This window comes from Halyomorpha halys, unplaced genomic scaffold (assembly GCF_000696795.3).
Source record: "Halyomorpha halys isolate HHAL.00 unplaced genomic scaffold, Hhal_1.1 Scaffold475.1, whole genome shotgun sequence".
Classification (NCBI taxonomy): domain Eukaryota; kingdom Metazoa; phylum Arthropoda; class Insecta; order Hemiptera; family Pentatomidae; genus Halyomorpha; species Halyomorpha halys.
The window spans coordinates 231509-246544 of NW_027104738.1; the positions used below are offsets into that span (position 1 = coordinate 231509).

General features: G+C 29.0%; 2 protein-coding genes across 3 annotated transcripts in view; one reads left to right on the forward strand and one right to left on the reverse strand.

The window, feature by feature from the left end:
* LOC106683275 (mitochondrial import inner membrane translocase subunit TIM50-C) overlaps positions 1-6275 on the forward strand; it is a 15762-nt gene extending 9487 nt beyond the window's left edge. The window contains exons 7-9 of the mRNA XM_014424642.2: positions 1458-1581; positions 5767-5870; positions 5958-6275. Of these exons, the coding sequence (XP_014280128.1) occupies positions 1458-1581; positions 5767-5870; positions 5958-6050 (321 nt within the window). The 3' untranslated portion in view covers positions 6051-6275. The remainder of the gene's footprint in view (positions 1-1457; positions 1582-5766; positions 5871-5957) is intronic.
* Positions 2836-15036, reverse strand: part of LOC106683276 (uncharacterized) — a 12558-nt gene continuing 357 nt past the window's right edge. Inside the window, exons 2-4 of one of the 2 annotated variants that reach the window (XR_010842739.1) lie at positions 11286-11447; positions 3964-8405; positions 2836-3855 (exon numbers count right to left, since the gene is read on the reverse strand). Coding sequence is in view for 1 of the 2 variants with exons in the window: in XM_014424643.3 (XP_014280129.1) it covers positions 8359-8405; positions 11286-11447 (209 nt within the window). In the remaining variant the exon portion in view is untranslated. Of the gene's footprint in view, positions 3856-3963; positions 8406-11285; positions 11448-15036 lie in introns of those variants that run through there. The other variant, XM_014424643.3, reaches the window with a different exon arrangement.

Here is a 15036-nt window from a genome sequence, read left to right on the forward strand (position 1 = left end):
AAATATAGCGAAGCATTGCCAGGTCAGCTAGTAGATAATAATTTATCATAATAAATATATAAGATAATATATTCATTTTAAGAAAAACATTAAAATGTAAAGTTTGATACAAATAAATAATTTCATTTCTGGTATAATGGAAAAAGTCGTTTAAAAATAAAAATTAAAAACAGCGAACATTATTTTATCGATTGCTCGAACTTTTTTTTGAGAAACAGAATGTCAAAGGCACTTACAAAATAAAATAAATAAATAGTACTACCACAGTACATGAAGGGTCTTGGGTTCGGTAATAATAATACGTTGAATATTTCTAAATCATGTATTTATTCCATAGCCTAAATTGCTTATGAGTGTTAAACATACCATGGAGAAGGAGATGGTGTTGCCAATAATATTTATATTGTTAAAATATAAATAATATTAAGGACTAGTCTTGCTGATAAGCAAAAATGTCAAATATTAGGGTCACCTTCTTCTTATATTAAAGTTCTGCAATTTCCCTACAAATCTTAATTCAGCCTATTAAAGTATTTTCATCAGTTGAGAAAGAATTATTTTTAAAACTTATTAGCAGTAGGGTGTGTGTTAAATCAATTCATATATATATGAATTGATTTAACACTATATATATATATATATACATCTGTTTTAATCTTGCTGATTAATCTTTTTAAGCAAATTTTAATCTTCCTAAGGCAATATTTATAATTGACAGCACGAAATAAGGTAGGTTTTTCGAAATAGTGATGTTGCCAACTCTTGCTTCACAACCTAACTCTCCATTCATTGATGGAAGGTTTGGTCTCCTTTACCTGTTGTTTCACAGTTCGTTGTAATGAAATAAATATTGCTCAGACTAATTAATTACTTTAATGCCTACACTATTCTTAAATAAAACTTAGTATTAATTTTGCCCATCAATGGCTAAATAAAGTGGGAGAACTAGGAAACACAAGAGTGGTCGACCTTCTAGGGGTTGACTGATCTGTTCTTCACTTTGTTGGGACTAATTTCAGCAATATGTCCAAAATCCATAGCAACCATGTAACTTGTCTTATTTCTGTAGTTCTTTCTATATTAATATTGCTGTTTAACCTTTATTATGTGCTTCTTTTTTAAAATAAGTTAGTAAATTTAGTTGGTATATAATTTTTTGAACATATATTTTTCCGATTACGGTGTGAAAATAGCAATTTAATTAAAGTTGTTAGTTTAAGTAAATCTAGTAAATTTTACAATATAAATTCGAAAAACAAAAATGGTTAGACCAAAAACTGTCAAATATATTTTTTAAATGTTTTAAAAATAATCAAAAGTTTTATTTAATTGTATCTAAATAAATTTTATATTAATAACTATGATTTGTTTAATTAATGAGAAATATAAATAGGTCTTTTCTATCCTTGATTAAATTCTTTACTTTGTTTTTCAATATTATTTTATTTTATGAACAGGTGATAGTTGTTGATTGGAATTCTAGTTCTGTTAAACTTCATCCAACCAATGCCTTTCTGATTCCTAAGTGGAATGGAAATGATGATGATACGACATTAGTAGATCTTGCTGCATTTCTGAGAAGTAAGTTATATCTTATTATATTTGAAATAATTTCATCTTCCAGAACTTTCATTTGTTTATTATAGTCCACATGTACTTTTTACTAACTTATGATTAAAAGTAATAAAGTTAACTTTGTCTTGTTTATGAAATATGCATTGAGAGGTATGCTTTATAATAGTAAAAAAGAATCAAATGATTCTACCAAAAAAATTAAAAATAAATAAATCCAAATTAATTTTCTGTGTATAAAATCATAGCAGAGGTATTTAAATGCCATTGTAATCATAATATATAATAAAACTGTTACGAGCAGGACTATTAGAAATTTTGTAAACCGACTTATAGTTGTTAGACATAATTAGTTATTAAATTCTAGCTAGTGTATTCTGTATATTCTTGTGGAACTGAAACTTTCCCAAGTTTTTAAAGTGAAAATTCTTTATCAAGTATATAAAAATAATTGAGCGTCTAATTTCAAATTATGAATATGTTCAGGGGTGCGAGGAGTTAACAACTATTTTTGTTCCCTTTTAACCACACCCCTAACCATCTTCTTAATAATTCTTTATCAATGTTCCACAACTTAAGAAAAAAAATATATACAGGAGCTGATTGATTTTGTGACGCAAGTATGAAACAGAAGTGGTGGGAGTGACAACACTGGTCAATTATAGCTGGACAATTTATTTTGTAATAGAAGACTAAGAGCTTAAAGGAGTTCTACGAACCCGGTAGTGCCAGTCCGATTGAGTGAACTCCTGTCTCCTAATTGGAGACCACGAGCTCCTATTACAATATAAAAAATTTTCCTAGTTGAATTGACTTATGAAATGGCTGCTCTGTTCCAATTATTATTATTATTATGGAACTAATATTTTCTGCCTTAACCTATTAGCTCCTGATTTTTTTTCTCTCTTAACTTTAATCAATTTTTTTGATTTATTGGATCTATTTCCTTTAAAAATAATATTAAAAAAAATTTTGGTTTCAACTCTTTCAGTTTTTAAAGTTTTGCCCGTTACCATATGGTGTAACCATATAAGGGTAGGCGCATTCACTGCTATGAATTGTGTATAATTTGTTGTTTGCTCTACGTATATCTGCTGCTATAACTTATTGAATTGATTTATCCTATTTCAAATATTTGCTTTATTTTCCACTTGATTTGTGAAATTCATTAAAATAAATGTAATATATCCTGGTAAAAAGAGGAATAAAAATAAAAACATTTTTTTTAAATTTTCCATTTTATTTATATTTCAAAAAGTAAATCACCTTTTTTATGAAACCCAAAATCTTAAAATTAATCACCTTTTGGTTGATCTGGTATGGAATGGCTTAAAAGAGGAAATACATAAGCCGACATTACATGTATCGCACATTGTGATTCCTGAGGAATTGCAGTTCTCTCCAGCACACCTCTTCCTTCTCTTGCCTTCAATATAGATTACATGATGGGTCCTTCCATACCTTATGTTGTCCGACACTCTTGAAGTCGAAGCCTTGACTGATCTTGATGATCTTCCACTGCCCTTTTTCCTCTGTTCCATATTTAGCTAAATATGTTTTAACCAACTCTCTTGTGTAATCTAGCTGGTTAACATTGTGGTTTTTGGCATAAATATAGTAACTGTTTTGGAAAGCCACATCTAGAAGCCAAGTAAAAATTGGCCGCCACCATTTATTCCCCTGGATATTGATTTGGTAGCAAGCTATGTTTTGGTCCATTTGGTCAGTACCTCCCATGGACTTGTACAAGCTAATAGCTTTGAGCTGAAAAACATTCAGTCTTTTCTTTTCGTTTGGGCAATATATTTTGACAGTTTTCCTCCAACTGCTCCTATATTCATTGATAATGTAGTAACAACTGCATTGTCTTTCCATCGGCAGCAAAGCAAGCCATTATTATTGTCCAAAGCCGTTTCATAGGCCCCTCTAGGTTTTTTCATATAATCTTTTTTGTTGGTCAAAAGACATTCTTTCGGGACTCAGTTCTCTCGCATAGTTTCTATGGCACAGTAACCACATTCTTTCAAGAAAGGAAAGAGATTTTTGTTTGAAAATAGATTATCCATATGAAATTGATACAGTAAATTTTTTTCAGGGAGCCCTTCACTCATTTTAAGTAAGGCGGCAAACAGTTTGTTGAAAGCAATCTCAAGGATTTTTGCCCTGATACAGGTCGAAATTGACTAAATCATAGATATTCAAACACAAGAATAAATAAAAGCTCCTTGAACGCCTAGCGTTCGTGTACAATAACAGCGATGTATACAACTCTGTAGAGAAAGCCTTATCAAATCAAACACAATGCAATTACATCACCACTTAGGAAAAACGTTTAACAATTTACTGTTGAATTTGAGCAAGTTAGAGCGTTACTATTATTTATTTACTTACTTGTCCAGAGAGATAGGTAGTGTGGCAATCTCAGAATAACAAGTAAACAATATTAGGTTTCACTAGAATGCAATAGACAAATGAACCTTACAGTTGATACTAGGTTAAAGAGAAGGTTTCACCCTACCATGCAATTGTTGATCCTAAAAGACATACGTAGTAGCAATTAATATGTAAACATCACCATAGTTTTGTTACCGTACGGTAACGCAAGGCGCTAATGGGTTAAGCTGTAAGAGAGAACACTTAATCATTATTAATAACATTTTAATACATTATTTCATTTCCTGAAATTTCACTTTTTGTCGGCCAGCTTCAAAGCTCCCACAATTTTTTTTTCATACTGGCTTACTTCTGTTCACAATTTTAGTTTCTGCATGTTGCGCGTGGCATTGATATTTTGGAGTATTCGAAAAAATTTAGTGGAGAAACAGTGTTAATAATGTTTTACTGTAATTAAATTTTTATTTTTAATTGTTCCTCTCCTGTACCAGAATAAATTCTGTTCACTTAATAATAAAAGACGTCAATTTATAGTAATTTGTATTCCAGTGTTACTCACAGGTCTGATGAAAATCTCCATAGGATTCATTTAGACAGTGCCTCTTTTCTTACCACTTTTCCTTAATCTAAAATTATCTAAAAATATGTTTCAGGACTCAAATCCTGTTAAAAAAATCTAATGTGGTGGGCTAAATATGACATTGAACACCACTTAAAAATGGTTGAGGGAAAAACAGTCAGAAATCTTTTTGATTTTCAAATTAATCAGTATCTCTATATTTTGCAAATTCAATGTAGTATTCAGAAATTTTGAATCAACCCATATTTGAGATGTTGCATTCCAAAACCAACCAAGACCATTTTAAAATTTTTTATTTTTTATTTTAAGTGGTGTGAGAAGTTTGAGTTTTCATTTCTTGGGACTGCCCCAAAATACAATTCAATCAGCCCCGGCTGAAATCAAACTGGCACCGCTGCATTTATGAGGTTACGCCTCATCTTCAATGGCCCTACCTCCTTGTTCCTTCATCAGTTCATTTATTAACTGTGATGGATTTATTAATTTTTTTTTTTTTATATTTTTTCATGTTGAGGTATAGAATAATTTATAAATGGGGTATCTCACGCTTTTTCTAGATGTTGAAGAGAACTAAGTTTACTTTGGAATCACTTATTAGTTGCACTTTAAGTATATTATTCAACAGCCATTTTTAGTCGTTCAAAGCTAGTTTTAGTTTAACCAGCGTTCTTTTAATCCACTATGCTAAAATCTGTTAATCTAAAATTGTTCATAATTTTTTTTTTATCTCTCTCTCTCTCTGTTTCATAAAAAAATTTTAGCAATTGCCATGTAATATTGTATTTTATTTTATTTTATATTTATATTATATAAAAAGGTTTTAGTGATCACCATGTAATATTTTATTTTGCGTATATCTCTCTATTCTATAACAAAGTTATTACTACAAATTAGGTCTAAGGTTCAGTAGGGTTTAGAGAAAACAGTGATTATGAACATTATTTTTTGGAAAAGCACTAAATTGAAGTATAAATTAAAATGCTGGCATAAGGACTTGAAAAATAATACAATACGTGAGGGGGGGGCTACCTCGTTTAATTTAATTTAATTAATTGCACTATCTCATTTTTTCTTGTCTTCATTAATCTTAGGGTATTTAATCAATATAGTAATGATTAATATATCCTAATTATATGAATTATTAAACCATCAGGAGTTCAAAATATAATTATTAGAATGATAAGATATCAATTTTTATTAATTTATTTATTTCTTTTTAGCTATCGCTGCTAATGAAGTGGAAGATGTTCGAGATGTTTTGGCCTATTATAGGGAATTTGAAAATCCAATTGAAGCATTTAGAGAAAACCAACGAAGGCTATTAGTATGTATTTAAAAATAGATTTATTATTATTTTATACTTAACCTTTTATATGGTTTCTAATTATTTTATTGTTCTTTCAATTTTAAGGAGCAAATGGAAGAAAGAGAAAAACACAATAAAGATAGAAAACAGAATCCTCCATTGACCTCTCGTTGGGCTAGCAGTTTTTTAAATAGGTAGTTTTTATTTAAAAAAAGAAGAAATAGTGATTATGTATTGTTATCGTTTTTGTCGTTAAATCATGGTATTACCAATAATGCCTGTTTCTTACAAATTTGAGTTATACCTAATGTGATTAATCTGTTGCATTATCAGTTACCTAAATGTTAAATGAATTGACTGAACATCTTTAAATTTGTAATTTTTTTTTGTATATATAATAAACTGTTTTACATTGTGTTTATATATATAGAATTTTATCATATTTTTCCTTTTTTCTTTATTATTATTGAAGTTCATTGTCAGATAAAATTTAAATTGTGTCTAGAAGAAAGCTAAAATATTGGATCTGTGATTATATTGAAGAAAAATATCTAATATGTGTTTTTTTTTTAAATTATTTTAATTTCCCCTTTCTCTTTTAGATTTCAATCATGCAGAATTACTTTAGATTATTGGACCTATAATGTATACCTCTGACGGATAGTAATGATAATTATTATTGTTTAAAATAAAATCAAATGTATCCAAATTAAAATCTTAAAACATTCTTTCCTTAAAAGTGCAAGGTTTCGGTTATCCTTAAGGACTATCTTAAATACCAATTTACATTCATAAAATTTTTAAAAACTTTTTTCAGGCTATTCTGTCCAGGTCGCTAGTTTCAGTAAAAATTACCCTATTTTACCAAACTTTCATTAATATTAAAACTTTTATTTATAATCAATTTCACCCTTACATAACATCACACCTTGCTATCATAACGAATTTGGCCAAAACTTTGGACTTTTAAGGAAATAAAGAATGTTTTGAGTCTTTAATTTGGATACATTTGATTTGATTTTAAAATCTAATAACTAGTAACAAGAAAGTGAAACGATTATATATAAGATAATTATTATTATTATCCGTGGTGATTACAAACAATCATAAGCTCCATAACATTTCAAAAATTCTGTTCGGTTTTATTGCTCTATAGTCTGTACTTACTATTGTCATTAGCTGATAAGCTAGAGAAAGAATTAATTATCACAAAGAATTATATTATTAATCATAAAAGGCTTAGAAGACCTGCATCTACTTAATGATGCCTGTCCAGACCCGAATCCACAAGATCAGTCTGAAGGAAATCCTTCCACTTGCGTTTCTGTTGTCCCTTTTAATGATTTTAGTTTATACCTTTTGGATCAATTTTTATTAACTTTGCAGAAATATGTTCATTAGTAAACCCTACAATCTCTCAATCCCATCTTATTTGCCACAATACTATCATCTGAATGATATTTACCAGGCACTGTTCAATGTTGAGTAGTGGGAACTTGAGCATTCTAAATTAGCCGGTTAACTTGTCCTTTTGTGGTCCAAATATTTTACACAATTCTTTATTTTCAATAACCTCAAGGCATTTTCTTCCTTTTATGTTAGAGGCCTCGTTTATTTATATTAAAATAATGAACTCAATTTTCGTATATTTCAAAATACCTAGTTTTCTTCTTCACCCACAATAGATATTAGTTTTATAATTATATGGATGGTAAAGTTCATATACTTATTTTTGTGTGTATTTACACAAGACTTAAGGTATAGTAAAGAAAGGTTTTGAACCGAATCAAAGGATGAATTTGGTTCTTGCTGGATTCAGGCTCAACTAAAAACCAGCTCAGATTTTGTAAGGACTCTTGCAGCTCCCATGGCTTTATTTTTAACAAAAATAATCTCTTAACAACTTTTAGATACAATCTTTAAATATAGTATTTAATTACAGAAGAAATTCAAACTTGAAGAACAAAAGGATGAAATCAATCCAAAAGCAAAATATGAAATTGAAACCAACTAGAAATAACAAAATGGTTGGGGAAAGGGATTATTTCAGAGGGGAGCAGTAACTAAAAAGTTATAATTTATTTGGAAACCACTAGATAGCAGTAGACTTCTACAGCCATTGTTTGAACATGATACTCCTGATTAAAAAAAGTAAACTATAGAATGTAAAAATATTTTAATGAGATTTTTTTTTATCCAATGATCAATCAGCATGTGTTAACAATTTTCTTTAAGTTTTTTTAGGCCACCTGAACTTCATTTTATCATGCTTTATTTTGATGTAATAAAAATATGTATTGGATGTAATAAAACTAGATGGAAATGGAAATAAAATATATGTTTGAATAAATTATCTCATTTTTTCTAACTGTCTAGTTTAACTAAGGTCATATCTAACATTATTTACAATAGATAATATTCTATACTCATGTCTCCATATTTACATTTTTTTAATGTTTTTGTTGCAGTTTTACAAATTTTTGGAAGTAATTTCTTTAAATAAACTTTATTCCTCTTCATCTGCTACTTCTTGATGGGTGCATACGTTGTATCCTGAAAATAAGAAGAATTAAAAATATTCTGAAAAATAATCCTAGTTTCAAAATCTGCCTAATAAGCTGCATACCTCTATATATTATATAATATATTTATTAAGCACGGAAATAAGCATTTATAAACTTTATCCTTAATAGTATTGCGTTACTATCTGTTTCATTTTTTGCTACTTAAAACATTATAATGGAACAGATGTAACTAATCAATTGAAAATAAACCAGTTTTAAAGTTTTTCTTTAAAGATGTTGTTTCAGTTTCAAAATTGAATATATTTTTTTGTTTTATAGTTTTACAAAGCATTGTAGTTATATTTTGCATATATTGGAAAATAGGATTGATACTGGACTGGTTAAAATGTGTAACAGTAGTAGAAGGAAAATTTTGTTATTTTTGGTGGGTGAAAATATTGTGTATGAATTGGAGGGATCATGGGTAAACTTTGATGTTTTCTTAAGTCGGCAGAAGCAGACATTCTCTCCACAGTTCTTAAAGAATATAGACCCGAAGTGTCCACTGAAAGCCATACTAAAAATTGTTTGAGGTGAATTACAGTACTTTCTAAAGTGATTGGTTTTAGGTTCAAAATGAGAAAAATGAAGAACGGGGTCGGCCCAATAGATAAGGAATAGGGCTGTGATGCCAAAATAAATATTAATGACTCTCTACTTAATGCATAGAGTTTTAAAGGGTCCTTAAATTTTAGTTTTTATATTAATTTATTAATGGGTTAATTAATATATTAAAAATGGATTGATTTATTAATACAAGAAAAAAAAAGCTTGTGATAGAAATGTTTTTGCTATATATTTTGAATTTTTCCTGGAATAATAAAAAAAAAAAAAAGAAAACAAACAACAAAGCATAATAATTTTTGAGTAGGAAAGAGTTTAAAATATTTGTTTTTTTAATTTATTTCATTGATCAAATTGCTGGTTAAATATAATCAGGTCATTCTCTACAAGTACTGCCATTAAAAAAAAGGGAAAAAAATTTGTTTATTTTTATTTTTTAATTGCATTTTGTTTCTTACCTTTTTAGTGCTATATTTTTATAAAAAGGCCAATTAGTAATTTCTATGAAATTTTAATTAGTTTTTAAGGTACATCAATTTCAAAAATTGTGATTCCAGGGTTGCAAGGAAAAAATGGAAAATCCATCATACCTTAATATACTAACAGTCATAATATCTCAAAAATCATCAAACTCTATGACTACTAAAAAGTCATAACTTTTTAGAAAGCCAAGTCTAGTTAGACGACAAATTAGGAACACCTGATTTTAAAATGTAGATCATCAGTCTGTTGCTTGGCAAAACCTTAGCTACAGTTTAACAATCCTAGCAACAGTCTCTTACTTAATTATTATAACACAAATATAAAATACATATGTTTCTTTTTAAACAAACAAAAATTTTTGCGAAAATGATACAAATAAAAATAAATATAATACATTACTATTTACAACAAATTAAACTACTATAGTTAAATTTAATTGAATTACCAGGGTTTTTTGTTCCTGTGCATACCTCAAACAACCTACTTTATTCCCGTAAAACACGAAAAAGATTAATACAATTAATTAGACTTTGAAGTTACCCAAAACTTAATAATAAAGAATGAAGAAAAAATTATTATCCAAAATGTTCTAAGCCATGAAAATGTTTGAACTTTAAGAAAGTTGAATATAATTCAATTCAAAATCTATCAATATTTGATAATTCCATTATTTCACAATAAGAATTTTTTTATATCTTATTGTCCTCTACATTGTGGAGCAATTGAGAAACAACATACCAACATTCAGTATCAGTTTGAGTCTACATAAGAAGATATTTAAAGAAGGCGTTTCTCACAACCTACAAACTCCAGGGTTGTGCAGATTTTCAACTAAGGTCTCATAGTTTGCAGTGTGATAGGTTAATCAGTTCTGGCTTTGAAATAACGATTATAACTCCTTATCACTCCAAGTTCGTTGTATAATTAGGCTTTAACTAACTCCCCAAGGTGAGACGAAATCGACCAGGGTTGTGAGAAAACAGATGGAGATGCTCACAAATCCCCAAAATTGGTGGCTAACTAGATGAAAACAAATGAGCTAGCAAAATCTAGGAAGTTACTGACGGATTCCTTGGGAATATCCCAGTGTTTTAAACAAAACTAATTTTTCTATGATGCACGTTTTTCAGAATTAGATGCTTTTTCTAATGTACCAGGGTTGTGATGTTGAAAATATGAGACAGACATGTATGATAATAAGGAAATCTAAATGGTGAAGATAAATTAATTCCCCTTAAAGTACTTAGTATGACTGAGTATTCTTGTCAGAAATCTGGCCTCAATTTTTCTGTGTCTCTTTCCATATCGTTGATAGGAGAATTCAAATATGAGAAAGTTACCCCTGAGACACTGCAGGGTTATGAGGAAGTCGAACTTTGAGAATTTTTTATTTCCTCCTACTACAATAAAACGACTATTCCAAATGAGTGAGTATATAGAAGGACCCTTCCTTTAAATAAAGACTTTTTTCATATTCATATATTAGAAGTAAAGACCTACAATCAGTCAGGGACACAAATCGTACATTGTAGAGAGAATGACCCAATTAAATCATTTTTATTACATTAAAAAGATTGTAGTCAAATAATATTAAAAAAAAAAATCTTAATAGTAAAATTTATATATACTGAAGAAGAATAGAATAAAAATAACATCATTACAAATTTACTAAAATATATAACAAAACCAAAGATAAATACTTGAGAATTTGATGTATTCAAAGAGTCCAAAACAATAGAAGAATGATTGAAAGCTATGATTTCATTACATACTTAGTGTTAAGGGGAAACTTTTGAACCTAATGGAAATCATAATTCCATACCTTTTCCACAATCATTTTGAGCTGCCATCATGCAATAATTGCCAAATGTTTTCTTTTCTAATCGACCATCAACGACTCTTTCTCCACAAACAGGTGCATATTTCCTTGTGCAAGGTCTCCGATTACAAGGATAAGACTCTTCTGCTAAAGCCGCAACCAAACCTGCAGGAAATATAATTTTTATTTATTTCCAATTTTATGTAATCTTAAAATAAAATAAAAAAATTAAACAATACAGGCACCATAGTCCTAGACTATGTTTGCCCTCACCATATTAATCTTTCAAAAATTTGTTATGATAAATCTATCTTTAATAGTATAATTAATAATGAATAAATATAATCATAAAATCCGAAGACCCCATGAAATATACCAACAATAAGCAGAGCACACACATTCTTGACAAGTTAAGAAAAATCCATTTTGTGTCATACTTGAGAGTTAAAATTTGAATTTGCTAAGACTGATCAACCAATGTTCAACATAGAAATGACATTAAATTTAAAGTTGAATGAAAACACTGAATAGTATCTTAAAATATTTACAACTTTTTTCCAGAAGCAATATCTTTTGCCAATTAAGCAATATTTTGGTGAGACAAGGTACTTCATATTATTTAATAAATCTTTTATCCATTAGGCAAAATTTAAACTGAAAATTGGGTTGTTTTTTCTAGTTATATGGTGAATTATACCTAGTATTATATCATTTCATATGTAATGTAAGGTTTCACAGGAAATGTTATTTAATAAAACAACTTTATGAAATCAAAACATTTAATTACAGAACTGAAAAATTCAGGCTTTTGCAAAGAAATGAAACCAGAAAATGCGTTTTTGACCTGAGAATCATTTTCAAAAATTTTACCTTAAAAGAAGTTGTCCAAATTTCTGAACAGATAGAAATCTGTTAGAATTGAGCTTGGGGAATAAGGTGGGTGTGGAAGGACTTTGTTTCAGTTTCTTATCTGTCTGTCCTGAAACATGAGGTCAAGGGATAAGTTCCCTTTCAATTACCTTTGCAGGTTGATTTTTTGTCATTTTTGATGCATTGTCAATAACACTGCAGTATGATGAAAGTGTGATAGTTTCACCTCTTGGTAAAAAGGATAAATGCATTATTGCTGTCATTGACCTCCTCACAGAAACCGATAATTTCTTGGATGCAAATTTGGTTTTGACATGTGTCCCAGTTTTTCGTTGATATTTAACCACTGGCTTGGTCTTTTGTCATTTACAATCCACTTTTCACCTCACATTACTAGCTTTTTGAAAAAAGAATTGTTTTTACCTAGCAAGCAAGAAAACTCATATCTTACGATTCATCTTGCCCCACCCAAAGATCTACTTTATTGTACTTTACCAATGGTCTTTAAGTGTCGAGGAACTCTCGATACACTTGTATTCAGTTGTGCTGCAAGTCCTTTAACTGTTTGGTAAGGGTTTTCTTCCACACTAAGCCTAAGTTTATCATCATCCATTCCAGGTGGAGGTCTTCCTCTGGGTTGGTTATTCAAATTTGTTCCAAATCACCAACACAATGTCCCTTGGTTACAATACCCTTCCTGAAAGCCCTGATAATGTTTCTTGCAGCTTGGACTGCTAAACTTAAAAGTCCAAGTTTCAACTTTTAAAAACCAATTACTCGAATTACTTCCATCATCATATTGTATGTCATACTAAACAATTTTGAGTCGATTGGGAAGATAGTAAATTTATCAAAAGAAGATGGGATAAATAAAGGCTCATTTTAATCTGTAAATATAAACGTAGTAAACAACAAAAGTTAATTAATCACATTTTGAATTTCTGAAATGATGAAAACGGACGTTTGATATGAAATAACAGAATATTTAATAATATAGTTGAGAAATCTGGTAGTATTTATTTTCTTCCTTTTTATAATGAAAATCGAATGCAATAGCCGATAAAAGTCATCAGAACAAGCAAGCGTGTGGATAGCGAGTTTGTTGTTTTCTTTGTTTAACTAGAATTTACAAGTATTGAATTTGCGGCAAGTGGCAAACGATATTTCTGGTAAGGTTTAACCAATATTAAATGTAAAGAGACAATTAATATACATTTTCTTCTTACCAGTAAATTTATATTGAAGAATGAATGTAAATATTTGTATTAATCATAATTATCCTAAATAGCTATAAATATACTTCTTGTTTTGTTTTTTTATGATCATAAAGTTGTATGTAAGTTAAAGGTGTAAAACTATTTCTTTTTCCATTTAAGAATTGTTAAGATTAACGACCCGGAAAGAAAGTAGATAAAAAACGAAGAAGGTTAAATACTTCCAACTAACTTGAGGTATAATTGGCAAAAATGACATTTTCAGTATTTTCTCAAAATATAAATGAGTTATCTTAAAATAAAGTGACACTTTTTTGTCGGGATTTTTTGAGTGGCCGCCAAAGAAAAGATATTTATTGACCCCTGTTGGTTGCATGTTGTAGTACATATCGAATTGAGTTAATGTTGATCCTTAATGTTTAATTTAAATTCCTTAACACTATTAACACAATTAAAATGACTTCCATAACGTTACCAACCAAAAGCAAAGTTGTAAATTTGAAACTCAGACGGGAATTTTGAGAGTGGCAACATACAGAGCCTGGTTCTTACTTTTTTTTTTCTTTTTTACAAAATAAATACCTATATCAGTCGAAAATGGGGATAAAATAATTTAGAGAATTGTCTTGAAATTTGTGTTGTTTCCATGAATTTATCTATTATCTCACCAAATTGGGTGGAAAAGGTTAACATTATTGATTTAAAGCCTATAACATTAAGACGTTTTCCATGTACATCTTACTATATATTTATATATAGTAAATACAAGTTGGTATCTCAGCTATATATGATAAGAAATTGGTAAGATAAGTAAGATCTCCGGATTGGGGATTATCAGGATATTATGAATTATAATAATCGATGATTATGAATCTACGAATTAAGGATTCGGAGAAGTAAAAAGGTAAAAGGAGTTCTACAGATCGTGGTGGAGCTTGGAATTTCCTGAAGGAGGGGGGTCCACTTATAATGTTTATTAGAAACTTTTTAATTTAATTATCTAGAGATATAATGCTTAGTAAATGTGTATTTATGCTATGCTAAATTAAAAAATGAACTGCTAAAGTTAATTAAAAAGATTTGAAACAATGTATTTACACCTAAGCGATAGAATTTTAAAATATGCCGGAGTTGATTATTAAATCCAAAGATTGGGGGAATTCTTGAATTAATTAAGAACACGAATATTCATCTGTTGGTAGCTCTGAAACAATGCAAACTGAAAACCCTTTTATTTGTGCCAAAAACCGACAAGTGACCCATCTACACCCTTGCGTATGCGCGGATTTGCCATTGTTTGGCAAACGTGTAGAGGCACCTCTACACCTAATCGAAAATTTCGAAATAAAAAAATAAAGTCAAAATAAATAAAGTTATATATTTTTCAATTGAGGAAATAATTGGAAAGGCGTCTGTTAGAGAAATGAGTTTACTTATATTATTTAATATAATAATTATATTGTATATAGGTGTAATTATGATCAAGATTTTATTTACTTCAGTTGTTTACTTATTTTCTATTATTTAACTCAGTTATCCGCCTGTTTTATTTATGATGTATATATATATATAATATTATTTTTATCCATTTTAGATTGCATTTAATTATTTTATTGTATTTATTATTTTTTATTGACATGTGTATATGACTTGATTGTGTACTTACTTCT